At 24.1% G+C, this 25,467-nt stretch overlaps 5 protein-coding genes across 7 annotated transcripts in view; 2 read left to right on the plus strand and 3 right to left on the minus strand.

The window, feature by feature from the left end:
- The first annotated feature begins 194 nt into the window (after nt 1–194).
- On the plus strand, nt 195–2,770 carry LOC122860322 (hydroxymethylglutaryl-CoA synthase 1). Its single transcript, XM_044164083.1, has one exon. It carries the CDS (start codon nt 1,083–1,085, stop codon nt 2,463–2,465), a length of 1,383 nt encoding a protein of 460 aa, XP_044020018.1. The 5' UTR covers nt 195–1,082; the 3' UTR covers nt 2,466–2,770.
- On the minus strand, nt 2,649–4,718 carry LOC122860323 (ras-related protein Rab-43). Its single transcript, XM_044164084.1, has 5 exons — nt 4,331–4,718; nt 4,170–4,254; nt 3,854–3,952; nt 3,627–3,784; nt 2,649–3,522 (listed from the first exon to the last, which is right to left on the minus strand). Exons 1-5 carry the CDS (start codon nt 4,538–4,540, stop codon nt 3,415–3,417), a joined length of 660 nt encoding a protein of 219 aa, XP_044020019.1. The 5' UTR covers nt 4,541–4,718; the 3' UTR covers nt 2,649–3,414.
- Nucleotides 4,719–5,158: 440 nt separating this feature from the next.
- On the plus strand, nt 5,159–6,439 carry LOC122860325 (ribosome-recycling factor, mitochondrial). The gene is made up of 3 exons (XM_044164088.1): nt 5,159–5,796; nt 5,869–6,111; nt 6,339–6,439. The coding sequence occupies exons 1-2, from the start codon at nt 5,213–5,215 to the stop codon at nt 6,107–6,109; spliced, it is 825 nt and encodes a 274-aa protein (XP_044020023.1). The 5' UTR covers nt 5,159–5,212; the 3' UTR covers nt 6,110–6,111; nt 6,339–6,439.
- Nucleotides 6,072–8,243, minus strand: LOC122860324 (uncharacterized protein YER152C-like). Of its 3 annotated transcripts, none has more exons than XM_044164085.1 (8): nt 8,078–8,242; nt 7,744–7,898; nt 7,379–7,655; nt 7,148–7,312; nt 6,833–7,085; nt 6,648–6,762; nt 6,486–6,591; nt 6,072–6,428 (listed from the first exon to the last, which is right to left on the minus strand). In XM_044164085.1, exons 2-8 carry the CDS (start codon nt 7,891–7,893, stop codon nt 6,220–6,222), a joined length of 1,275 nt encoding a protein of 424 aa, XP_044020020.1. In that variant the 5' UTR covers nt 7,894–7,898; nt 8,078–8,242; the 3' UTR covers nt 6,072–6,219. The 3 variants fall into 3 exon arrangements, with proteins under 3 accessions (XP_044020020.1, XP_044020022.1, XP_044020021.1); XM_044164087.1 differs by having other exon boundaries at nt 6,113–6,428; nt 7,986–8,243; XM_044164086.1 differs by lacking the exon at nt 8,078–8,242 and adding an exon at nt 7,986–8,005 and having other exon boundaries at nt 6,113–6,428; nt 7,744–7,917.
- Nucleotides 8,244–9,751: 1,508 nt separating this feature from the next.
- The window catches only part of LOC122860326 (epidermal growth factor receptor), a 40,782-nt gene continuing 25,066 nt past the window's right edge, over nt 9,752–25,467 (minus strand). Inside the window, 7 exon segments of the mRNA XM_044164089.1 lie at nt 9,752–10,553; nt 10,640–10,816; nt 10,919–11,336; nt 11,433–13,239; nt 13,241–13,909; nt 14,038–14,755; nt 24,721–25,013. Coding sequence (XP_044020024.1) covers nt 10,243–10,553; nt 10,640–10,816; nt 10,919–11,336; nt 11,433–13,239; nt 13,241–13,909; nt 14,038–14,755; nt 24,721–24,853 — 4,233 coding nt within the window. The 5' untranslated portion in view covers nt 24,854–25,013 and the 3' untranslated portion in view covers nt 9,752–10,242.

The raw sequence follows: 25,467 nt of genomic DNA on the forward strand, positions 1-25,467 counted from the left end.
AAAAAATAAATATAAATAAAGCTATAATTGTTTAAACAATTTATTTTTTTTTTTCGTTATTAATTATATCTAGTTAATGATTATTTAAATAATTTTTTTGTTAATTTTGGAGTAAAATTTTCTTGGAATTATTTTTTAAAAGTCTTGAATTGAGAAATTTATATTTTATTTTTATTTATTTATTTATTTATTATATTTTGATGGTTTTATATTATTTAAACATACGCAAATTCCATACCTCCCACCAAAAATTAAACCCCTCATTGTAAAAGTGTCTCTAAAAGTGTTGGAGGTCTTGATATGAGCTGATGTGACTATGTGAGTGTTGAACGTGTTGAAGAATATATCAGTCCATGTTGGGACCAGCAAGACTGAGCAAGACTGACCATCTTTTTTTCTGTCAGTTGGTCAAAGTTTGTTCATCGTATAATTTCACCTCCACGTATTAAAAAAAATTTCACTACCAACAAGATACTCCAAAACATCATCACTCAAAAATTCAACAACTCAATATATTAAATATACAACACAACAATAATTACAATAAACAGATTAAAAATTTTTTTTATAATCAAAATACAAAAGATAAACATTCAAAAAAAATTTATTAATGAAAATAATCATAAAAATTATATTAATAAATAACCGGAAGTCACCCAGTGACCGTGATTTTCACCTCGTGCAAGTTTCACTTCTAACCTAATTCACCAACCAGGGGAAACCGTTGTTGCTTAAAAAAAAAATAATTAAATAAAAAATAAAATAAACACACACATTTTTAATTCATTGAAAAAATTAAATTTTTCCAAGTTCATTAATTCCAAGTGTTTGATAAGAAAAATAAACGTGTCTTACGTAAACTTGTTTTTTAAAAAAAGTGACCTTTGTGCTTATTTTAATCTAATTTATAAAAAAAAAAAAAAAAAGTTTAAAGACTATTACGTAAATTAAATTAACAGCAACCATTTATACTCCGGAATGTTAATTATTTCATCATTAAAAATAAATATTATTGATAAAACCGATAAGTAAACAAATAAATAATTTAAAAATTTATAAAAAAAACATAATAGAAATAAACAATGTGGCCAGATAACGTTGGAATAAAAGCCATTGAGGTTTATTTTCCAGCTCAATATGTTGATCAAATTGATCTGGAAAAATATGATGGTGTATCAGCTGGTAAATATACAATTGGTCTTGGTCAATCAAAGATGGGATTTTGCAATGACAGAGAAGACATAAACAGTTTATGTTTAACAGTAACACATCGTTTACTTGATAGATATTCAATAAATCCAAAAGACATTGGTCGTCTTGATGTTGGTACTGAGACAATAATTGATAAAAGTAAATCAGTTAAATCAGTATTAATGCAAATATTTGAACCATACAATGCAACAGATATTGAAGGTGTTGATTCAACAAATGCATGTTATGGTGGCACTGCAGCTTTGTTCAATGCAATATCATGGATTGAAAGTAGTGCATGGGATGGTAGATTAGCACTTGTTGTTGCTGCTGATAATGCTGTTTATGAAAAAGGTAGTGCACGTCCAACTGGTGGTGCTGGTGCAATTGCAATGATCATTGGACCAAATGCACCATTAATATTTGATCGTGGATTACGTTCATCATTTATGCGTCATGCATATGATTTTTATAAACCAGATTTACGATCAGAATATCCAATTGTTGATGGTAAATTATCAATACAATGTTATTTAAGTGCCTTAGATAATTGTTATAATAAATATATTGAAAAATATCAATTAAAAAATCCACAAGATAAAAAAAAAATTAATTTAAAAATATTTGATGCAATGTTATTTCATTCACCGTATTGTAAACTTGTACAAAAATCATTTGCACGTCTTGCATTTATTGATTTTTTAAATTTAAATAAAACAGATATTATTAATAATTATCCAGAATATGAAAATTTATATAAATTAAAACTTGAAGATACATATTTTAATCGTGATGTTGAAAAAATATTTATGTCATTAAGTACAAAAACATTTGATGATAAAACAAAACCAAGTTTATTTATTGCAAATTTAGTTGGTAATATGTATACACCATCTGTTTATTCTGGTTTAGTATCATTGTTAATTAATAAAAATATTAATGAACTTGCTGGTATGAAAATTGGTATATTTTCATATGGTTCTGGTTTAGCATCAAGTATGTATTCCATGACAATAACAAATGATTATACAAGAGATTCTGATTTATATAAATTAATTGATAAACTTGATTATGTTAAACAACAACTTGATGCTAGAAAATGTACAAGTCCAGATGAGTATACTGATATACTTGATATGAGAGAAAAATATTGTCATGCTGTTCCATTTGAGCCAAAGAGTGATGTTCAACAAATGTTTCCTGGAAGTTATTATCTTGTTAAAGTTGATGATTTACATAGAAGAACTTATCAACGAGTACCATTTACTCAATGATTGTTAATCAATATTATTAAGGTTAAATTAATTTAATTTGATTTATTATTATTATTCATGTTAATCAATTTTTTTTATTTTTTTCTTTCTTTCGAAATAAATTGTTAGAAATATTTTTCACAGGTTTTTTTTCTACAGTTGATTACTAGGTTTATTTTTTTTTTTTTTGGGAACAATTTTGGGAATTTTAGATTCATGTATGGATGAATGAAATGATTAATAAATAATAATTGTAAATAATAATAAAATTTAAAATTATTAACTTTTTATAATAATAAATAAAATTTTTCATCAATTTTTTTAAATGAAATTTATTTTGTTTTTTTTTTTGTTTAATAGACCAGTTTAATGCTCAGGGAACACAAAAATTATTTTTCTTAAAATTCAAAAATTTATTTTAATCATGTGCCTTGTACATAAATTTGCTACGAAGAAAAAAAATAAATAAATACTATGTATCCTTGCTAATGAAAAAAAAAAAAAAAAATTTATAAATTAATAATAAATATATTTAAAAAATAAAATATCAATTGTTATTGTTTAACCCCATGAATAAATAAAAAATATTTTTCATTTTAAAATGTAAAAATATATTTCAAGTTTTTTTCTTTTTTTGTTAATTATAAATTTAATTATCAGCTATTTTTAATGTAAAATAATAAAAAATAAATAACTATAAAAAAATATATATTTTTATGAAATTTGTCATGTTAATTATTTAAAGCTTTTTTTTTCAATTAAAAAAAAAAAATCTCAATTTAATTTGTTTTTCATTGCGTAAGTGTCAATTAAATTTCGTTGGAAATTTTATATTGATATTAAGGTCAAATGACCTTTATAAATTGATTTAAATTTAATTATTAATAATTATTTACTGATTAATAAAAATTATCAGTATTTAATTTTGAAACAGACGTTCAAAGAGTGCTTTTTTTTTTTGTTAATATTTTTATGATAATTTGTATGAACACCCTGAGCATGAAGACAGTGTACGACTATCTCCAAGTTTAACAATTTCATCATCTTTAGCTTCTAACTGACGATTTTCATATCTTTTCTAAAAGAAAAAAATATCAAATTTAAAATAAATTTACTCTAAAGACCAGTAAATATTTATTGTAGTTATTTAAAATAAATTATTTATGATTTATTTATATTAACCTTTAGTTCAGATGCTATTGTAAAAAATATATTGTCTACATTTTTGTTATCTTTGGCTGACGTTTCAATGACATGTAATACTTCTGGTAAATATGAACACAATGCTTCAGCTTCACTCGTTTCAACTTCTCTCAAACTTTCCAAGTCACATTTATTACCTACAAATAATTCAATTGTCATTTAAATCTCATCTTTAACTCAAAAATTCATCTGACTTTTAAACCTACCAACTAGAATTAACATAACACTTGAAGATGTATATCGTCTGACCTCTTCAACCCATTTTTGTACACTCAAAAAACTCGATTTCTTTGTTATATCATAAACTGTAAAATATAAAAATATATATGAATTTTAAACACCACATTATTCATTATTTATTTCTAAAATTAAATAATGTAAATTTATTATTAGCTGTTAATAAAATTTATTAAACTTACCAATAATACATTGATGTCAACTTTAGTTCACTAAATATTTTTTATTGATATGTTAGTTTATTAATTTCCAAATTTCCAATTAATTAAATTCATATATATTTACCAAGAATAATTCCATTTGCTGATCTGTAATAACTTTGTGTTATTCCAGAAAAACGTTCTTGTCCAGCAGTATCCCAAATTTGTAGCTGAAATTAATTTTAAATAATTAAAAAATTGCTAGATAAATATATAAATTGATAATTATATTTATTTTAAACTGACCTTCACCCTCTTTCCATCAATCATCACTGTTTTCATTGAAAAATCGACACCAATTGTATTGCCATGACGTTCAATAAATGTGCCAGATCTAAATCTTTGTACAACACATGTTTTACCTGTTCCACAATCACCAATTAATACTATTTTAAATAAATAATCAAAATTTTCATCACCATATGTCAACAAATCATCTGGATCACGAATTGACATTTTTATTTTTCGATAAATTAAATAACTAGTATTAATTTTATGATAATTAGATTGATTAAATAATAAATATTATTATGTTTTGACAGATGAAAAACAAGATAATATTATGAAAAACCTTGGAACACCTTGGGATGCTGTCATCTGTCATCGTCATCTGTAATACGCCATATTTTATTTTTTTTTTTATAAATGTTTCGATTGAGAGGGCAGCACCTTTCAGGGACATCTATTATTAATTAAAAAAAAATATACATTAATTAACAATATAAAAATTAAAATAACCTTTTCCTAACTTATATTTTAATAAAATTTAAATTGTTATTAATATTGCAATTTAATTTGTTAATAATTTTAACATGAAAATGACAACAACAAAAAATCGAAATTTTAAAAAGTTGCAATTTCGATTGAACAATTGAAAGTTATATAGACAAAATTATTATTAATAGTTAGTTTAATTATTGCAAAAAGAAAAAGGGGAATTTAATTGTTGTAATTATGTTAATTACAGTTAATTATTAATAATTTTTTTTTGTTTTAATAATTATCAACAGTAGCGCTGTAATCGCTTGATTTACTAACGCATGCGTGATTTTTTTTTTTTTTTCTAAATAACAATTAATCAGCTGTTGTACTTATTAACCGGTAATAAAATTAATAAACAATTTAAAAATGCGAAATTTACTATTTTATAATTTGCCAAAATTAGCAATAAATAAATTACCAGCTCACCTAAATTCTCAAACAAATATAACAAGATATTTTTCAATAATTTCTACGAAAAAAATTGTCAATAATAAAGTCAATTTATTGCTACCAGTTAATAACAATCATGTAGTAATTAATAAAAATTTATTATCATTATCATGTGTGTTATTAAAAGCAAAAGATAAAGGTGATAAAAAAAAAAGCTCAAAAGCACAACATATTAATTTAAATGAAATATCTGAATTTGTTGATACTGATAAATTTATATCACAAATGGATCATTCAATTGAAGAGCTCAAAAATAATTTTATAAAACATTTAACATTACGTTCATCAGCTGGTTCAATTGAACAAATAAGTGTTAATTTTGAAGGTGAAGAATTTATGCTACAAGAATTAGTACAAATTGTTAGAAAACCTAAAATGATTGTGTTGAATGTTACCACATTTCCTCAAGCATTACCACAAATAATTGAAGCACTTGAAAAAAGTGGAATGAATTTAAATCCACAACAAGATGGTACAACATTATTTGTTCCCCTACCAAAGTAAGTTAATATTATTATTGATAATTAAAGCATTAATTAATTGAACTAATTTTTTGTTATTTATTTTTGCAGAGTTACCAAGGAACACAGAGAAGGTCTTGCTAAAAATGCAAAAGCAATTTATATAAAATGTCGTGACAATTTAAAAGACATAAAAAATAAAGAACTTAAAAATCTCAAAAAGAAAACATCAATATCAGAGGATCAAGTGAGAAGAGTACATGGACAACTTGAAGCAATATGTGAAAAATATATTAAAGATGCTGATGTTATTCTTGATACCAAGCAAAAAGATTTATTAAAAACCGAATAAAAGTATGTTTAAAACATTAATTTATTTACTTTGTATATATATTTATTAATTAACTAAAAAAATATAAAATTAATTATCATTTAAAGGTAATTTTTTATGATAAAAAATGATTAATTTTTAACGAGTGATTGTCTTATGTATATCAATAATCCTTGGCATAATTTTTTCGTTGCATTTTTTAAAACTTCAGATTTATGAAATGCAATACTTAGTCGTAAATAATTTTTAGATTCATCAATAAGTGAAAAACGACTTCCTGGTATTGCTGTTACTTTGTAATTTTCTTGACACCATTTTACAAATTTACCAGCATCACATTCTAAATATAAATAAAAAATTAATAAATTAATTTTAAAAATTAATAAATTTGATTTACCTTGATGCAGTTGGATCCAAACAAAATATCCACCATCTGGTTTTTTATATGAACAACATCTTGGTAAATAACGATCCAATATATCACAAACAATTTTTAATCTTTCCTAAAATTAATAATAATTATTATCTATAAATTATTTATAAATTAAATTTTTCTTACTTGATATGTTTTTATTAGCAAATCAACATATTCATCTTGAAGTTTTAAATGAAGCAAGCTTGCAATGACTCCAGAAACATAATGATTAACAGCACCTCCACTTTTCATTATTCCACTTGATGATAAAAATTTTGATAAATTAATATAAATTAATATAAACAATTAACAATAGAAAATTAACTTACGATTGTTTGAGGATACTTGATATCCTTGGTGGACATTCAAGCCATCCAAGTCTTATTGCTGGTGATAATATTTTAGAAAATGATCCATTTGATATGACATTACCTCCTTTATAGTCAACATCATTTTTATCATCATAATAAAATAATCTATGTGGTGGCAAATCATCATTATAACTCAACAAATTATAAACATCATCACAAACAACAACTATTGAATATTTTCTAGCTATATCAACAATTTTTTTACAGCTTTCTAAAATAAAATTACATAGAAATAATTAGCTTATAATTATAAACAATTATGTATTTATTTACCTGGTGGAATTGTCATTCCAGTTGGATTATGAAATGTTGGAATTGTATAAAACATTGCCCAAAAAATTTTATCATTTGTAATGAGATAATTATTATTTTTTTTCAATTCATTATTAATAATTTCATCAAATTTTTCAAAATCTACATAGTTATTTTTCATTGGAACTAGAAAAATAATTAATTTATTAATTGTTTTGTGTTATTTTAAATGTTTGTTTAGAAATAATTTACCCATTATTATTTTCATAAGTGGAAATTGTTTAAATGCATCAAGTGCAATCATATATGTAACTTGTTCAACAAAAATAATTCCATTTGGTGATATTATACTGTTTAAAATTAATTGTACACCATGAGTTGCACCACATGTTAATATTAAATTTTCATCATCAACTTGATCACCATATCTTCTTGATAGAAAATTTTTTAATTCATCACGACACTCCCATAGACCTGGTGTTGTTCCATACTGGAATAAATAATATTTACCTTCATTTTTTTCTTCTTCCTGTTGATGAAAACATATTTTTAAATCTCATGAATCATGATGATGATATATTTTGTTAAACCTGTTGATTGTGATTATGATCAATTACCAGTCTGTGTTGTGTTGCTTTGAGCATCATCTCGCCACAATTTTTCAGCAAATCAGGACCAGGCGCACCGACAGACAAATTAATTACATCATTATTGTAGACATTTAGTATTGTGTTTCCATCAAATAAATGACGATGTCTATTCTCCATTTTATCTGTTGATAATATTTTTTTCTAATTAAAAATTAATAGTATATACATTTCAAGGTCATATTTTTTTATTTCTATGTAATTATATTCACATATTTTAATTCGAAAAAGATCTTGTAAATATTTTATATTATTGTTAAAAATTTGTTACGTAGTTGTAAATCAAATGGAAATAATTTATTACCAGTTGTTGGTTTATTTTAAATAAATAAATACAAGTAGCACAAATTGTCTGTACACTGCTGTACACTGCGTAGTTTCACACACTCGAGTCGACTAAAGAGTAAAGCTGATTTCTTATACCAACTGATTATTCCGCTATCTTGTATTTTTTTATAATTCTGAAAAAATAAAAATAAAATGATAAAAATGGATACTCACACAAATCGATTAAAAATAAATTAAGAAGAACTTTTTATTGATAAATAAAATAATAAAACACCTATTTATTTATTCTTTTTAAATTATTGTTTATTTATTTATTTATTTTTTTAAACAAACATTTTTTTTTCGTCGAAAATTATTATAAAAAAATTCGAAATGACTTCTGCTCATCGCCCCTGTGAGCAGCAGCATGTTTCGAAAAATTTTGCAAAGTTAAATATTAAAAATTAATTATTTCTTTTTTATGTTATAAAAGTGAATGTTAAATAACTTGATAATTTTTTTAAAATAAAAAGGAAACAATTATTTCAATGACAATTAAATTATTTATGTTAAAAAAAAAAATAATTTCGATATGGAAAAACAGGAAATAAACACAATAAATAACGAACATTAATATATATTTTTTTTTTTCAAAGAATTACGTTGTTTATTAAAATAATTCGTAATTATATGTACATATAAACATGTATATATTCATACATTCAAAAATATTAACATATGAATATAAAACATTGTTTCATTATAAAATTTTCTCTTTATAAATTCTAAAAAATAATGGTTTAGAAAAAAAATTAAAAAAAAAAAATAATTGAGTATGCATTATTGTTATGTTTTTGAACAAATGTGGCATATAATTTACATAATAATTATATTTATGATAATTATAATTAGTAACACTTAACTCAATGTACAATGATTACAATTAATTATATTAATTGATAAGATTATTGCCTGGAAATTATTTTCTAATTATTATATAATTTTTTTTTTATTAAAGCTTAAATATTATTTATCAAAATTTAATAAATAAATCTTATTTATTGTCTTTACTTTAGCTTTATTTCGATTTAATTCATTTCCAGACGAAAATACTTTAGTGGAAATGCGATAAAAATTTATTTTTATTTTTCATAATTGTGAATTTGCCTGTACAGCATGGCACGTTCTAATTTTCATTCACAATTATGAAAAAAAAATAATAAAACAATATATATTATGTATAAATATTATAAATAAAAATAAAATAACTAAATTTTTATTTTTATTTAGCTTTTTTGTTTCAAGTACATGATTGTTTTGTAGTTTTGTTTTATTTTTTTTTAGAATATAAAAAATTTCTAAGTCATAGTTGGAGCAAGAAAATAGTATTATTTACAATAATAATAAAAATAAAAATGGTAAAATATTGGAGAAATTTAATTATGTTAATTTGAAAGAGAAAAAAATATTTTAAAAATGGCAATGTCGGAGAGTTCCAGTCGAAAATAATCGATTGTTTTTTAAGTAGTCTTTGTAGTAATTGCAAAATTATTTAAAATTTATCATTTTTATAATTATTTTATACTTTTCAATTTAATTTTTTTTATTTTTAATTTTTCAACGATGAAAAAGAACAATTATCCTATCACAGTCATCGGCATCATTTTTCATTAAAATATATTTTTTTTAAATTAATTTAAACAATGATTAACCTCCTTAACATTTTTCGCAGCATGAAAAATCATCAAAATAATATAAATTTTATAACGTACATGATTTTAAAATTTCATTATTAAAAATAAATTTGACGTTAATAAAAAATAATTTATTGTATAATATTTAAATAATATTTATCAACGTAATCGAAATAATTTTTCTTTTTTTTTTACTTTCAATCTATATAAAACTTAAAATATCTATTTAAAAAAAAGCAAAAAAAAAAAAAATCATCTAAATTTCTACATATATATTTTTCTTTAAAATTATAAACATTTGTTTTTTTTTTTTTTTTTTCGTTTTTTCTCTTTTTTTCAATAATTTTCTTTACGAATATTTACAAGCCACAATTAATGGCACATCTAATCACAAAATTTGTCGTCCTCTAAGTACTTCAAGAGTCCCATCATTTAACACAAAAAAAAAAAAAAACACTATTTAAAATAAAATAAAAATAATAAACACATAATAATTTGTTGGTATACATTATACAGTCGTTTCATTTTTTCTTAGTGGTTTTAATGGTTGTAATTCACGTTCAAGACGATCAAAATCATTGTAATATTCATGATCAGATTCTTCCTCAGAACTTCGTTGTCTTACTGTCGTACAAAATTGACCATTTGTTAATATTTTATCAAGATCAGGTGTTGGAATACCAATTATTTGAGGACTCAATGAACCTTCATCTTGTGACATAATATATTCTGGATTATCCAGTGATGTTTTATTTGTTGGTATTGTCAAAAAATTTGGATATTTTCTATAGCCATTTGTCAATCTTTTGGAATCCAATTCTACAAAAACAAAAAGAAACAATAATACATTATTAATTGAATATTATTAAAGAGACATTATTAAAATTAATGAAAAATATATTTACCATTTATTTTTGGATCACCAATAAGATCCATGTACTGTGTTGCATTTGCATGCATTTGTGGTGAAGGCATAAGATAGTCATCTTCATCAAGTGGTAAATCAAGTTTCATATTTCCCACTTGTGCTTGATGAACAACACCAACATTAGCCTCGAAGCAATCATCAGTTACATCACAATCTGTAATAAACAAAATTCGAAAAAAAAACAATGTAATTAATGTTGATTTAAAAAGGCTCATATTTGTAATATAAAATTAATTGATTGTTAAAATTAATTTACCTCTAACTCCAACCATTCCAAGTGGATCTAGACAATATCTTGTTGAATTTGTATTATCAGTATTAATAATATGAGCACAGTGTCCATTTGGATGTGAATAATGTGGTTGTTGTGTTGATGAATTACTTGGTTCATTTGATGTACTAACAACACTACCACGTGATGTACCATATCTCATTAATTCTCTATCCCAATTTTGTTGATTTTGTGGTGTTGGTGAATCAGTTGATAGAGTTGGTATACCATTTGGCCAACATGTTTTTAATGGTGTATTTGGTGGTGATCCAGATGTACTTGATGTTGATAAACTTAATGGTAATGGTGCACGTGATTTTGGTTGTAAATATTCATCAGCATCAACTAATGCCTCTGGACCATCCATTGCTGATGCTAAATTACGAATCATTTCTTTTTCATCCTAAAAAAAAAAATATAAATTATTATTATTGGTATTGTGTTATTGTTGAAGTGTAAATATAAATGATAAATAGTTTTATTTGATGTATTTAATTACCTGTATTGTGTAAGAAGGCAGTCTCATATATTTATCACCTTTAATAGCAAGATAACGTCCTGGATCTCTTGACATTTTGGCAAAATCATCAGATAATTCTTTAAAACTTGGTCTTGATTCAGCATCCAACATCCAGCATTTAATCATAATCATATAAACATCAATAGTACATATTGCTGGTTGTGGTAATCTTTCACCTTTTTCAAGTAACTCAGGAACATTTCTTGCTGGTATATTTTCATATGGTCTACCACCGTATGTCAATACTTCCCATATTGTTATACCAAATGCCCATACATCTGATTTATGTGTAAATATACGATGTTGTATGCACTCAAGTGCAAGCCATTTTAATGGCATTTTACCACCAGCAGCTTTATATTGTTCTTCATTAATATCTAATAACTTAGCTAATCCAAAATCTGTTATTTTAATACAATTTGGTGTTTGTACAAGTACATTTCTAGCAGCAAGATCACGATGTACAAGTCTACGTTCTTCAAGATATAACATACCACGTGCAATTTGTGTACACCAATTTAATAATGGTTTTGATCCAATTTTATCTTTATAAGTACGTACAAAATCAAGTAAACAACCAAGTGGCATTAGCTGTGTAACAAGCATCATTTGTGATGTCATACAAACAGCAAGTAATTGTAATAAATTTTGATGTTCAACAGATGCCATAATATATGCTTCATCTAAAAATTCTTTAGATGTATTTGTACCACTTAGTACTTTAATTGCAACAGGTATTTTAACATTTTCACCTTCTGGTACCCATACACCTTTATATACATTACCAAATGCACCAAAACCAAGTAAACCACCTTTACGTAATTCTTCCTCTTTAATAATACGTAATTTTGCTAAATTTGGTTTAACACCTGTTGGTCGTAGGGGTTCATTATCATCAAGACCAGTTAATGCCATTGTCATTTGTACTGTTTTTTCTTTAGCTTTTGTATTTAAACGATATTGACATACCCATACCATTGCAACCATTGACATTATAACAAATACACCAAGTACAGCAAATATTGCTGGTTGTAATTCATTATCAAATTGTAAACCTAAACCAATTGGATCAGCTGAACAATATGGTTCAACTTCAGCATATATTTTATGTGGATATTCAATTGGACACATTGCTGTACAATTAAATTTTGTTGTATTATCAATAATATTATCATCATAAATACGTAAATTTCTACATTTATAACATTTATCAGGACCAGGACCATAACAACTACGACATTCTGAATAACATGGTTTACATATTATTGGTTTTGATTCATTTGTTGATAATTGTGGTTCTTCATAATGATCTGGTGGACATTCTTCTTCACATTGTTCACCACGTTTATATTTTGCACATACTTCACATACTTGTTGATGTGTACCATATTCTTTACATTTTTTACAGTGTGGATGACACTTACGACAAACACCATTACCAGCTAAAAATTTTAATGGACCAGATTCTTGTGGTGGTATAAATCTATAAAAATAACTTTCTGGACATGGTGTAGATTTTGGTAAACAATCTGTTGTTATATTACCAATCATCATTGCTTTTTCACAACTATTGCAACCACCAGGACCAATTTTACTTGATGGACCAGTACAACCACCAACACAATTAACATGACACTCTTTACATTCACCATTATAATTGTATTTTGATTCTGGACAACTCATTTACATACATTTTGTACATTTTGATTCTGGATACACAAGATTTTCCTGGTGCTGACACATCAACAGATACGTTTTAACAATTTGGCTATTCAATACATCATTGATTTTTATTTGGATGTAATATATTTTCATGCATTGGATTTAATGATTTTTTAATATTTGACCAATCAATATTTTGTGCATAACAAAGATGTTTATTTTCAGTAATAATAACAGCACCAGATCTTATTGTTTTTAATGAACGTAAATTTAATGATACCAATGATGTTTTAAGAATATAAAGTGCACCAAAATATTCAGTTATTGTTCTACCACCAATTATTTCAAGATTTCTAAAGTATGATAAATTTTTAAAGTCTTCATGATAACCTTGTATATTAAAAAAACCTGTAATTTCTTTGAGCGTGCTAAATACTTCAAGTTTATCTGGATGCATTTTTTCATAATGTGGTCCAAATGAATAATTATTAAATACTTCTTGATAACCTTGAAAGCTTTGATCTAATATTGATAATGAACCTTCAATAATTGTACAATCTTTAAAACTATCAATATTACCAGCATGTACTTTTTCAACTCCCCGACATGTTTTTGGACATGCACCATCACATGGTACACATTCACCATTGTGTGCTTTTTTTTTAGGCGGACAAGATCTTACACAAGCACCATTGTCTTTCAATAAATGATCTGGACATTCTCTCACGCATGTCGCACCATAAGCGTATTTACCATCAGGATTCGCTTCCCAAGAATATGTCGTTGGATTATACCTATCAAGACAAAAAAAAAAAACAATAATTATTAATATATAAATATTGACAATGATAATAAAACCATATATAGATAATCAACAATAAAATGGCTTTATTAAAGCAAAAGCAAAAAAAGATAAACTCACTTTTGCATTGGTGGACATTCTTGTTTACAAACTCCATCATCATAAAAATTTTTACAAGCAAGACAATCACTTTGTTTTGGACCAGTACAACCACCAGCACAAAATAAATGACAACATTGACGTGGTTCATTACCAAAACATCTACCCTGCCAGCATTGATCAGCACAATATACTTTTGAAAATTGTTGACAATTATCAACACCTTCACCCCAACAACCAGCTTGACAACCATCACAACTTTCACATACTCTTTCATTTGTTGTAAAATTATAAACATATGTATATTTTGCTTTTGGTCCAGTTATTATTTCATCCCAATTTATTGTTCTAATATGACATAGATTAAAATTTTTAATCATTCCAACATCACCATTTAATACATCACGCAATGCTGGCATTTCTAAATTATACATTGATGATAGTGTTACAAGTAGCGCAAATTCATTATCATTTGTTTGTAATTTAAATAGTGTTCTACCACGTATTATTTGTAGACGTGGTAGAACAACACGTTTAACATCAACTTGACTTATCAATACATAGCCAGTAACTTCACGTATATTGTGCAAAAAACTTAAATCCAGGGTGTCATTATTTAGCCATGTTATCTCCAAATTTCCATCAACATAAGTACAATTTGTATAACGTTCACGTAAATTACGATAGTGATGATCTTTGTTTGATGGCGCTGACATTCGTCCATTTGTACCGATACATACTGAAACAACAAAAACAACAACTCAATTAATATATATTATCAATCAAAAATAATTATATTTTTAAAAATTAATAACCCTCTTTTTTTTTTCAATTTCTGATAATCAATAATGAAGCCATTATTTTAACGATTTATCTTGAAGTATAAAAACAAAAAACTTGTATGTCCAATTAAAATTTTCTATTCAATATTTTTATTACTTGCCAAATATGGTAACATACTGTCGATTGCTCAATCATGAATTTTTTTTTTATTTATAAAATAATGAATATTATTTAAATTTAAAAAAAAAAAAAATGAATTTATAATCACAAGAAAGAAAATCAATAAAATGGAACGGGAAGCTGTAAAATTTTTTTTTTCTTATATTTCTTGTGGAGTTTTATGCTGAATAAAAGGTCAATTTATGAACTCTGACATGTAAAAAATAATAAATAAACACATCAATATTAAAAAAAATAAAAAAGACGTAAGGAAAGTTTGATTTTTTTTTTTATTATTTTTTTATTGAGGTGTGTGTTTAAAGACCAGTGAAACTTTAAAAAACACCCACAACGATGAAAGTGCGCCTCACAATGATTGTTAGTAGATAGTCTTAACTCTTTCATAGGCATTAAGAGAATAACCCCCTTGTCGTATATGGTACAAGTGGGCGAACCACTTCCCATTTATAAAAATAAAAAATATATATTCACATCTTTTATGTTAAATAAAAAAAATCAAATGCATCAGATAGTTGTGCAACTTTAAAGTACCTATGGTCGTCATCATCATACAGCTTATTATATAGATTTTTTTTTCCAAACATTTCCGTTTTAAAATTAAATGAAATTAATGAAAAAAAAAAACATAACGAGCATATCTAACAATCTTTGGATTATTCACATTGTTTAAAGTATTTAAGATTAAAAATTAATTGGAAAAATAAAATATATTTAATTGAATTAAGAGATAAAAAAAAAAATTGAAAATTAATTAAAGTTCTTTGATATATATGAATTTTTGATTAGCATAATTTCAGAAGCACGTGCCGGGATTGGAATCAATGCTGGGCGGTCTTGAAATATTTAACATTAATAATATTGGATATAAAGTTGATGGTTTGTTGTATTCATATGGATATATATATAGATTTTGTTTGAGGGGGCCACACAAGGTAGATTGTCGGTATCTTGTCTTTTGCTCGTTACGTTCCTACACGTTCTCTTGTACCTTCATACACTTTAGAGATGCGTTAATCTCTCCTTGTGATCAATATCATACGCAAAAATAATTGCTCGGCATGTGTGCAAGCGTGCCTTATTTTATTTTTCATCTCTGATATCTTTGCAGGCTTTGTTATTTTATTTTTAAATATTTTTTTTCTAGTTGATTCGGTGTTTTTTTTTTTCCTTTTCTTTATCATCATTGTAGATTGAAGATACAAAGTAAGATATAAATAAAAAAAATAATTGTATTAAAAATAAAATATAAGTACTTTTATAAATGATTGCATCTCTGAATATCATGGTCGCAATATTCTCGACTAAAATTTCCCAGTCGAAATATGCTCAACAAAAATATTCACTGGCAAGTTAAAAAATATAAGCTACAAATTAATCCAAAATTTATAAGAATAAATTAAAATGATAAATAAAAATAATAAACATTTCATAGAATATATATATTTAAAATATTAATATTAATAAAATTAAATTTGAAATAATAATAACATTGAGTCATTACAATACGATGATTAATTAATTAATTTTTAAATTTATTAATTTTATATTTATCAAAGATGTATGATTAAAGTAAATTTAAATTGCATCAATAAATTGTTAAATGCAATATTTATTTTTATTTTAAATATATACTCTTGTCATTATTTTTGACACATTCAAAATTGTCAAAATATCATTATGTTTTAATGTCGCGCACTATGCTTGTATTATTTTTATAATTATTAATTTTAATTTTAAATATATTTTTCATATCAATCAACACGCAACAGAATATTTTCATATATTTTTTTTCTTGCAATAATTATATTTACCACGATATTTTATTTCTATCGAGACGATAATTTAAGCCCGGGAAAATTTGAATTTAAAATATTTCGACGATGATATTTAATTGCGATATACATCAGTAAATAAATAACTGAAATTTGAATTTTGTTTTTATAATTTTTTTCCTCCAAGAAACTTATTAGTTTATATAATTTTAATAATTTTGAATGTAACCATAAGTTATTTTATTTTTCAAAATTTCTTCTTGGGAGACCATTAAATTCACAGGTAATGATGTTAAAGTGTGTTGCACGAATATTAGCCAGAAATACATCCAAGTGAAAATGAATGGTGTTGTTGATGTTGAAGAAATATAAGTGAGAGAAAGAGGATAAAAATAATGAAAAAAAAAGAGGAAAAAAAAAAAGATAAAAAGGGGAATTTGCAAGATTAAAAGTATAACCTTTGGAAAAGTATTTTTTTTTTTGTTTAAATATTTTTAGTATATATTTTTTTTTTCATTTTGCCAAGGTAAAAAGTCTCAAGGGTAGACACGCAAGTTGTGAAATATATTTTCGATAATATTTTTGTGTACGACGATATTACTCTTATTTTTGGGATGCTTGGGGCATTTTTTTTGTTTTCTCATATAATATAACAGATGAATGTTTTTAAAATTTCTTGTAGCTTAGTGTTTGTGTTGTTTAAAAATCTTAAAGTTTGTATCTGTGTAAAAAAAATAAAAAAAAAAAGGGATAAAGGTATGATTATAGTCAGACCAACACTTGGCGAAAATTATACAGCATGGGTGCGAGCTCACGATTGCTAGTTTTGATTCTGTAAATTTTTACAAATTAAATAATAGGTAATTTTGTATATAGACAACGCCACAGGTATCCTACAAATTATTAACGTGAAAAAAAAATTTACTTGTAACTTAGAAAAATATAAAAATTAACTATTTAATAATAAGAAAATAATAGACATGGATTAATAGGATTTTTAGAAAATGAAAACATTAATTTTATTTTTTTTTCTTATAGCTCTAGTTGTAGATTTAATTTTCCCACAGTAAAATAATTATTTTTATTTAAATTTGAGCTTTAGAAAAATCACAAAAATAAAAAATAATTACACTTTTTTTTTTATTTTATTTTTGATTGAATTTTAAAATATTTTAAAATGTTTTAAAATTATCTATGCAATGTAAAAATGTGTGCGACACTTTTGTGAACCATTTGGGGTTTACCAAAAATTTTTAAGTAATATATAAAATAAAAAAAAACCACAATGGTATTGGTCCCAACATGCGGCGTCGTTTATTTGAGCTCGTAAACATCGATACCTCTTCTCTCTGGTATAACCTTTTCTCATAACTTTTTTTTTTAATAATATTTTTTATTTCTTTTCTGTTCTCGCTATCCTCATCTTTTTTTTTTATTTTATCTTTTTTCTTTTGTCCTTGTGAAAGGCCCTGCCGCAAAAATAAACCGACCGAAATAAGGCCCCACGGTGTATCGTTAAATGCGCGAAACGCACATGACCATCAGGCGATTCAAACAAAAGAAAAAAAAAATAATATATATATAAAATTATAAAGTGGTAAAAAAAGATTAACAAAATGAAAATTATAAATAAATAAAAGCTATATTGTAAAAATGAAAAATAAATTAGAAAAAAATTAAAGAAACAAAAAAAAAATATTTAAAATACAATATTTTTAGCTTTAGACATTGAATCATTTTGACATTGACAATTGTAATAAAATTCATATTTACAAATCATAAATAAAAAATAAAAAAATGTTATTTTTGTCTGTTGAAAATATATTTATTTTATTTTTGCATCTGAAAGAATATATTCATGTAATAAAAAATAAAAAAAATAAATAAATTCTGACAAGTGTTTGTTCTTTGTACTCGAGTTTTAAATTTTATTTTTATATATATTTAACTTGAAAAAATAAAAAATAATATAATCTTTGGTTTTATCTTGGTCTTTGTTTTTATCCACCATTTTGTTGTCTATCAACATTTAAGTAACACAAAGTTTTATACGTTTTACCTCGTGTTTAAATCGTATAACTCATGTTGATGGATATTGAGGATTTGAAAATAACCGCAGCAGCATCAGCAACAGCAGCTAACACAATCTACCAGAAGCACGCGAACTTTATTATTATAAACTGTTTCGTGCAAGCCACTGAATACTTTCGAGCTACTAACCGGATCTTCAAGAACTTAAGATACATCTTTAACAGCAAGGTCGTGAAGAATTTTCTCTCTTATTTTCATCATTTTAAATGAATAAATATATAAATATTATTTTTTTTGAATTTATTTATCTGGTAACACTTGTGGATTTAAAGAGTTTAAATTAAAATAAAATAAAAATGGTAGGTCATGTTTTGTGTGTGTACATATTTAAATGAATCAGGATGCAAGACATACGTGTATGTTAATTTAATACGTGATATCGTAAATTGTGTCGTTGAGGGGACAACAAATATATATACGATCAGTAGCAATCGATCCAAAAATAAAATCGTGACAAGACTCAAATGGCAAATTTTTTATTTTTTTTATTTCTAATTTCTCACTTTATAAATAGCCACACTCATGATTTATTTAAATATACACTTGTTGGTTTTATTTACGGTTTTTTTTAAATTAATTAATCAAGGAATTATAGACATTATTATGAATATTTTAAATTCAAATTTTCCCGGGCTCAAATTATCGTCTCGATAGGAATAAAATATCGTGGTAAATATAATTATTGCAAGAAAAAAAATATATGAAAATATTCTGTTGCGTGTTGATTGATATGAAAAATATATTTAAAATTAAAATTAATAATTATAAAAATAATACAAGCATAGTGCGCGACATTAAAACATAATGATATTTTGACAATTTTGAATGTGTCAAAAATAATGACAAGAGTATATATTTAAAATAAAAATAAATATTGCATTTAACAATTTATTGATGCCATTTAAATTTACTTTAATCATACATCTTTGATAAATATAAAATTAATAAATTTAAAAATTAATTAATTAATCATCGTATTGTAATGACTCAATGTTATTATTATTTCAAATTTAATTTTATTAATATTAATATTTTAAATATACCTATATATTCTATGAAATGTTTATTATTTTTATTTATTATTATATATTATTGCAACAAGATTATTATTATAAATTTTGGATCAATTTGTAGCTTATATTTTTTACTTGCTAGTGAATATTTTCTTCAGTGGATATGTATATAGTCATGTAATCATTCAAGTATTTTAAAAAGAAAAAAATATAAATTGTCATTTAAACTCATGATCATCCAGCAATACTAAAAATAAATATTTTATATATAAATTCCAAAGAATTACGTGCCAAGTGTCTGATGTATCGGCGTATAAATCCAGTAAAATTGACAGGATAATTGTCAAGTGTAATTAAACCATCAGATAACCAACTACGTTTTGTAAGATCAAACAAATATCATCAACAACCTATATACACCCAATTAAATAGCCCAAAAAAAAACCTCATATTTATAACCATCTTTTCTCACGTTTCCATTTCTGCTGTTATTATTATAATCATATATAAATTTTATCGCAACAAACATATCGTAGATGTGCCCCAGGTTATTTTCAAATTTTCACATTTGATTTTTCAGTTAAAAAAAAAACAACCATCACACTCAATTATTTCCTTTTTTTTTACCCTCGTCATCCTCCCACAGAGAGTCGCCGCCCACCATCGATCAACCGAGTCAGTGATCAATGTGAATCAAAATTGACCGTATTCAAAATATTCTCTGACTACTTTCGATCTTCTTTTTTATTTTTTTTATATTTTTTATCCAGCATTGAAAATAAAAAATAAGCCAACATCTCCAACTGTGCAAGGTTGATTTTAAAATACATTTCATAAAAATCATTGACCATCTGTTTTTTAAAAATTGACTTGCGACTCTCTTACAGACTCTGTCAAATAAATAATAAAAAAAAAAATCTTTTAAAGTATAAATATATATCAATCGATCGAGTTATATCGATCACAATAAAAAATAAAATTTTTATAAAATTCAAAACAATATATCTTTCACTACGATTATCATTATTTTATAAATTTATCATTGATAAATTATTCCAACAATTGCATGATGCATTTCAATGATTTTATAAGTCAACATAATGTCATACATTTGTGCAGAAAAGAGAGAATTCTGTCACAATGTCATTGCTTGCCTCACCATTCCAATGTCATCATAATATTTTTTTTTCTTCCTATATTTTTTAACTCATAAATGAATTTAAAAAAAAAAAAATATTTATTGAAGAAGATGTGCATATATAAATATAAAAATTTAACAGGGAGGTTACAAACTTCTGGCCTCAGTGAACATCAAAGCATAAATAAAGTATTGAAAAATCTATGTCGGCGGCGTAACCCACACAGTCAGTACATAAATATCTGACGGCACATTCAACGCTTATATATATTTCATATAAAAAAAAAAAAAACATATAATAATAAAAAAAAGTTAACATATCCCAGTAGCATTTGTGAATAATATTTACTGATTTCTTTCTGTTGATATACATTATTATAAATTTTTTTATTTAATTTATTTTTTATTTATTATTTATGTTTTATTATAATTATTTTTTTTGTATATATTCTACTTGTTTCTTCTGATAAATTCAACGTCTCAATCCGTCCTCGAGAGACATTGTGTTGTTTTATTTGTTCAAAAATATTCCGACAGCAATCAATTAAGGTATGCCTCCCAGATGTCTACCAAAGTTTTCTATATAACAACCCCCCTCAACCCCTACTATATTATTCTCTCTATGTATTATATTTTTCTCTCTTTAGTTTTGATTTTATTAACTCAATAACATTGCTTGTATATCTCGTCATGCTTGTTCTTTTTATTAAATGTTTTGGCTGGATGAAAATTATTTATTTATATTTTTTAGTTGTCAAAAAAAAATACATGGAAAGGGAGGTATGTTATTGTTGTTTTTGATAAATTACATATTGTTTAAATGATAATTAATAATTTTTATTAAATTAGTTGATTAGATTTTGAAAATTTTTGATATTTTGTTTTTATTTTTTAAAAGTTATTTAGTGGTTTTAAATTATGATTTAGTGTTTGGTCACTTTTTATTTGGTTCGTGGTATTTTGAATTTATTAATTTTGGTGGTTATATTTGAATTCATAGTTTCGACCGGAAATAGTGTGAGGCGTTGAAATCACAGCTCATATTTTTAAACATGCGCAGTAATTTAACACGTGGAGTTATCAAAAAAAATATATACACTGTCGGTATTTCGGGTATTTCGTTTGCTATGAACTGAGTGTTATTGTCAACTTGTAAATTAAATAATAATTTAAATTTTTGTTAATTAAAATTATCAACAATGTCAGTAAGAAAGGTATGTTAAAATTAATTTAAATCTATTTTAAAATATAATTTACTATTAACTATGAATAATTAAATTTATATAAGAATGAAAATATAATTAAATTTTAGGTTGGAATATTTTGTATTTGCGGTAAAAAAATACCAATTTATTCAAATCTTGTTTATGTCGGAACACACTCAACATGTGAAATAAAATTAGAAAATGATGTAAGTTTTTGAGTACACCTTCAAGTATTTGTATTTATAATAAATTAATTAAATATTTAAATAATGTAAATAAAATTTTTTTCTATTTAAGAGTTTATCAAAATTTCATGCAAGTTTTCAATGGACAAATTCTGGTATAGTCATAACTGATTTAAATAGCCAAACAAAAACACAAGTTAATAATGTAAGTTGAAGCTGTTTATGTTTATTCAAAACACTTGAATTAATTCAATGATAAATATTACTTTAAGAAAAGTAAATATATACAAATTAAAGTGATTTTAATAACTTAATTTGAATTTTATTTTTTTTTATTTTAATATAATTTTGCATATTTAATTTATCAATTATTTAACAATAATATTTTTCAACAATTTTTAATTTAGGTCGTACTAAAACCACTTGAGCCAGTACTAATAATAACAACACCAGCAATAATCACAATTGGTAAATTAAAAGGACTATTAATAATTGACGAAATTCCATTGAAAGATATGGCAAAAGCTGTGAGAGACACCTTGAGATTGACAACTGGATTATTCACAACTTCAACATGTGTCAAATGCAATGATAAATTTTTAAGAAAAAAAATGAATTTAGAAGAATTATGTAATTTTAAAAAACGTGACATGAGTTTATACTGTTGTGTTTGTAAAAAAAAAATTAACAAAATTGTAAATATATAATTAAATAATAAATTTTATAAAATATTGTATTTTTATTATTATTATTATTTTTTCAATTAGCACTTAATGTCTAATTTAAATCAAACAAGACATTGTACTTAACAGAGAGATGCGATATTTTTTTTTATAACTATAATAAAAAAAAATAAAATAACAAAAAATGTCAAGCCATAAAATAATGTATCTTATCACCTTAATGGAAACCTTTTAGAGTTTTATTTTCTGGATACTCAAGAAAAATCAGGGAATAGTATTTTTAAACGAAAAAAAAACTTTTTTAAATCTTTTCTATGAAGTTCGTTCTAATAAAAAAATAATAACAATAATTACATCTTTATAATCAGTTTAATGCAATCAAATTTAAAAGGAAAAAAAATAAATATATTATCAAAGATGTGACTAAATCTCAGCATGAAATAAATATGATTTTTTGTTGATTAAAAATATTAGAAATATTATTTAAATATAGTTGATAATAATTATGTTAAATTGTATATTAATTAATGCAAAATTATGGAGAAATTATTATTGAAAAATTAAATAAATAGTTGAAATAAATTAAATAAATATTGTGGGTAAATATATGCATTAATGAGAACGGATATTATATAAATTATTAATTAATTTTCTATCCAGCTGAGAAATAAAATTGTGCGGTTAAACGACCACATTCTGGTCAAATATATATAAAAAAAAAAAAGTATCAATTCAAACTTGAAAAAGAAAAAAAAAGCATATTTTTAAAAATTTATTTGCCATAAGTTTTTTTCTTTTCATTTTTCATTTTTGACATGGATTAAATTAACATGGATTCACTTTCTTAAATCCACTTGAAAAACAAGAGGCATCATGCAGATCTTTTATAAAAGAAAAATATATATATATATATTTTTTTTTTCAAAGCCCATAATGCAGTTTGAAAAGAAAAAAAAAAAAAAAAAAGATAAATTCTTAAATAAAAATTCTACGAAAGGTTGAGATAGAGAAGAATTAATGGCCTAGACTCAGGTAGTTTCGAACTTTTGAAAATTTTAAAACTCTCTAAAAGTCATCTTCCTGAACTTTAATATATTTAAATTATTATTATATTTATTTATCATAAACACATGATTATTTATTCAATGATTTTTTTTTGAATTAATAAAATCAAGATAAAAAAACAAATATTGTTGTCACTCGAGTCACGAGACTAGGTAATTAGAATAATTTCTATGTGTTTTATTTTTCATGATGCCCACGCATTTTAAGACCATCAATTGTATAAACCATGCAGGCGTAAACAACTCATCCCTATCAAATCATACATAAAAAAAAAAAAAAATATATTAAAAAGTTTCTACGAGTTTAAATTATTTTTACCTATTATATTTCATTTCCTGAGTGTTGAAAAATAGAAAAATAAAATAATATCTTGTTACTTGTTTTATTTAAATTATTTAAATATTATTTACTATTACCTGAGTGTGTCTGTGTGTTGAATAATAAATCACAAGTAATATTAATAATTATAAATAATAACAATATGCATAAACAATGTTCCAATTTAAATAAATGTCGTTTGAATTTTTTAAAATAATAATTAATAAAGTATATTTATAATTTAACAAATGTTAATTTTTGTGTTACTTACTTTTTCCTTTGACAAATTCCGAGTCGATATCAGTGTTGACATTTTTGCTACCTAATGTCGCAGCAACAAATGTGTAAATTATTATAATAATTAACGACAATGGCCATAATAGCTGATGTCGGTAGTTGACCATGATTAGATTTCATACCACTTTTTCAATAATGGTCATTTCAACATTGACCTCTTGTTTATTAATAAACACAAAATTTTTATGGACAAATTTTTTATCAACTTTGGTGTCCATTGCTTTATAATATCAAGCTCACGTCTCTCCTCATGATTGTCTTCATATTCTGCAACATAAAAAACAAATAAATAAATATTAAGAAAATTAAATAATACAAAAAAAATAAAATATAAAAGAGATAAAATTAATGAGTAAATAAAGAATTTAAAGCTATTTCGATAATTAACAAAAAACTTTTTCATTTTGATGGATACCGAAATAAATAAAAAAAAAGGAAGATATAAATAATTTTAAACAAATAAAAATTAGTTTTATTTAGAAATGAAAAAGGCGCCATGAACAAAAGTATTTAATTTTGTTTTGTATAACATATAAAATACTTGGCTATCGACATTCTTTGGATCTAAATGGCATAACTTCAAAAATTTCTTATTTCATTTTACTGAGAAATTTTATTCATTCCCATTAAATTCATGTCTACTTTTAATTATATTTTTTTTTATTTTTATTGATTTGTTTTTTTAAATGAATAAAAATGGTCTGGTAAATTAATGTAATTA

Source organism: Aphidius gifuensis, linkage group LG1, assembly GCF_014905175.1.
Source record: "Aphidius gifuensis isolate YNYX2018 linkage group LG1, ASM1490517v1, whole genome shotgun sequence".
Lineage (NCBI taxonomy): Eukaryota > Metazoa > Arthropoda > Insecta > Hymenoptera > Braconidae > Aphidius > Aphidius gifuensis.

Excerpts from the sequence above, each read along its gene's own strand:
- LOC122860322 (XM_044164083.1), top strand. The coding sequence starts at position 1,083 with ATGTGGCCAGATAACGTTGGAATAAAAGCCATTGAGGTTTATTTTCCA.
- LOC122860323 (XM_044164084.1), bottom strand. The coding sequence starts at position 4,540 with ATGTCAATTCGTGATCCAGATGATTTGTTGACATATGGTGATGAAAAT. Across the intron at positions 4,255-4,330 it reads TTGATGGAAAGAGGGTGAAG|CTACAAATTTGGGATACTGC; the intron begins GTCAGTTTAAAA and ends AATTAATTTCAG. Across the intron at positions 3,953-4,169 it reads AGCAAATGGAATTATTCTTG|TTTATGATATAACAAAGAAA; the intron begins GTAAATATATAT and ends TATATTTTACAG.
- LOC122860325 (XM_044164088.1), top strand. The coding sequence starts at position 5,213 with ATGCGAAATTTACTATTTTATAATTTGCCAAAATTAGCAATAAATAAA. Across the intron at positions 5,797-5,868 it reads TTATTTGTTCCCCTACCAAA|AGTTACCAAGGAACACAGAG; the intron begins GTAAGTTAATAT and ends TTATTTTTGCAG.
- LOC122860324 (XM_044164085.1), bottom strand. The coding sequence starts at position 7,893 with ATGGAGAATAGACATCGTCATTTATTTGATGGAAACACAATACTAAAT. Across the intron at positions 6,592-6,647 it reads TGCTAATAAAAACATATCAA|GAAAGATTAAAAATTGTTTG; the intron begins GTAAGAAAAATT and ends TATTAATTTTAG. Across the intron at positions 6,429-6,485 it reads TTGGATCCAACTGCATCAAG|AATGTGATGCTGGTAAATTT; the intron begins GTAAATCAAATT and ends ATTTATATTTAG.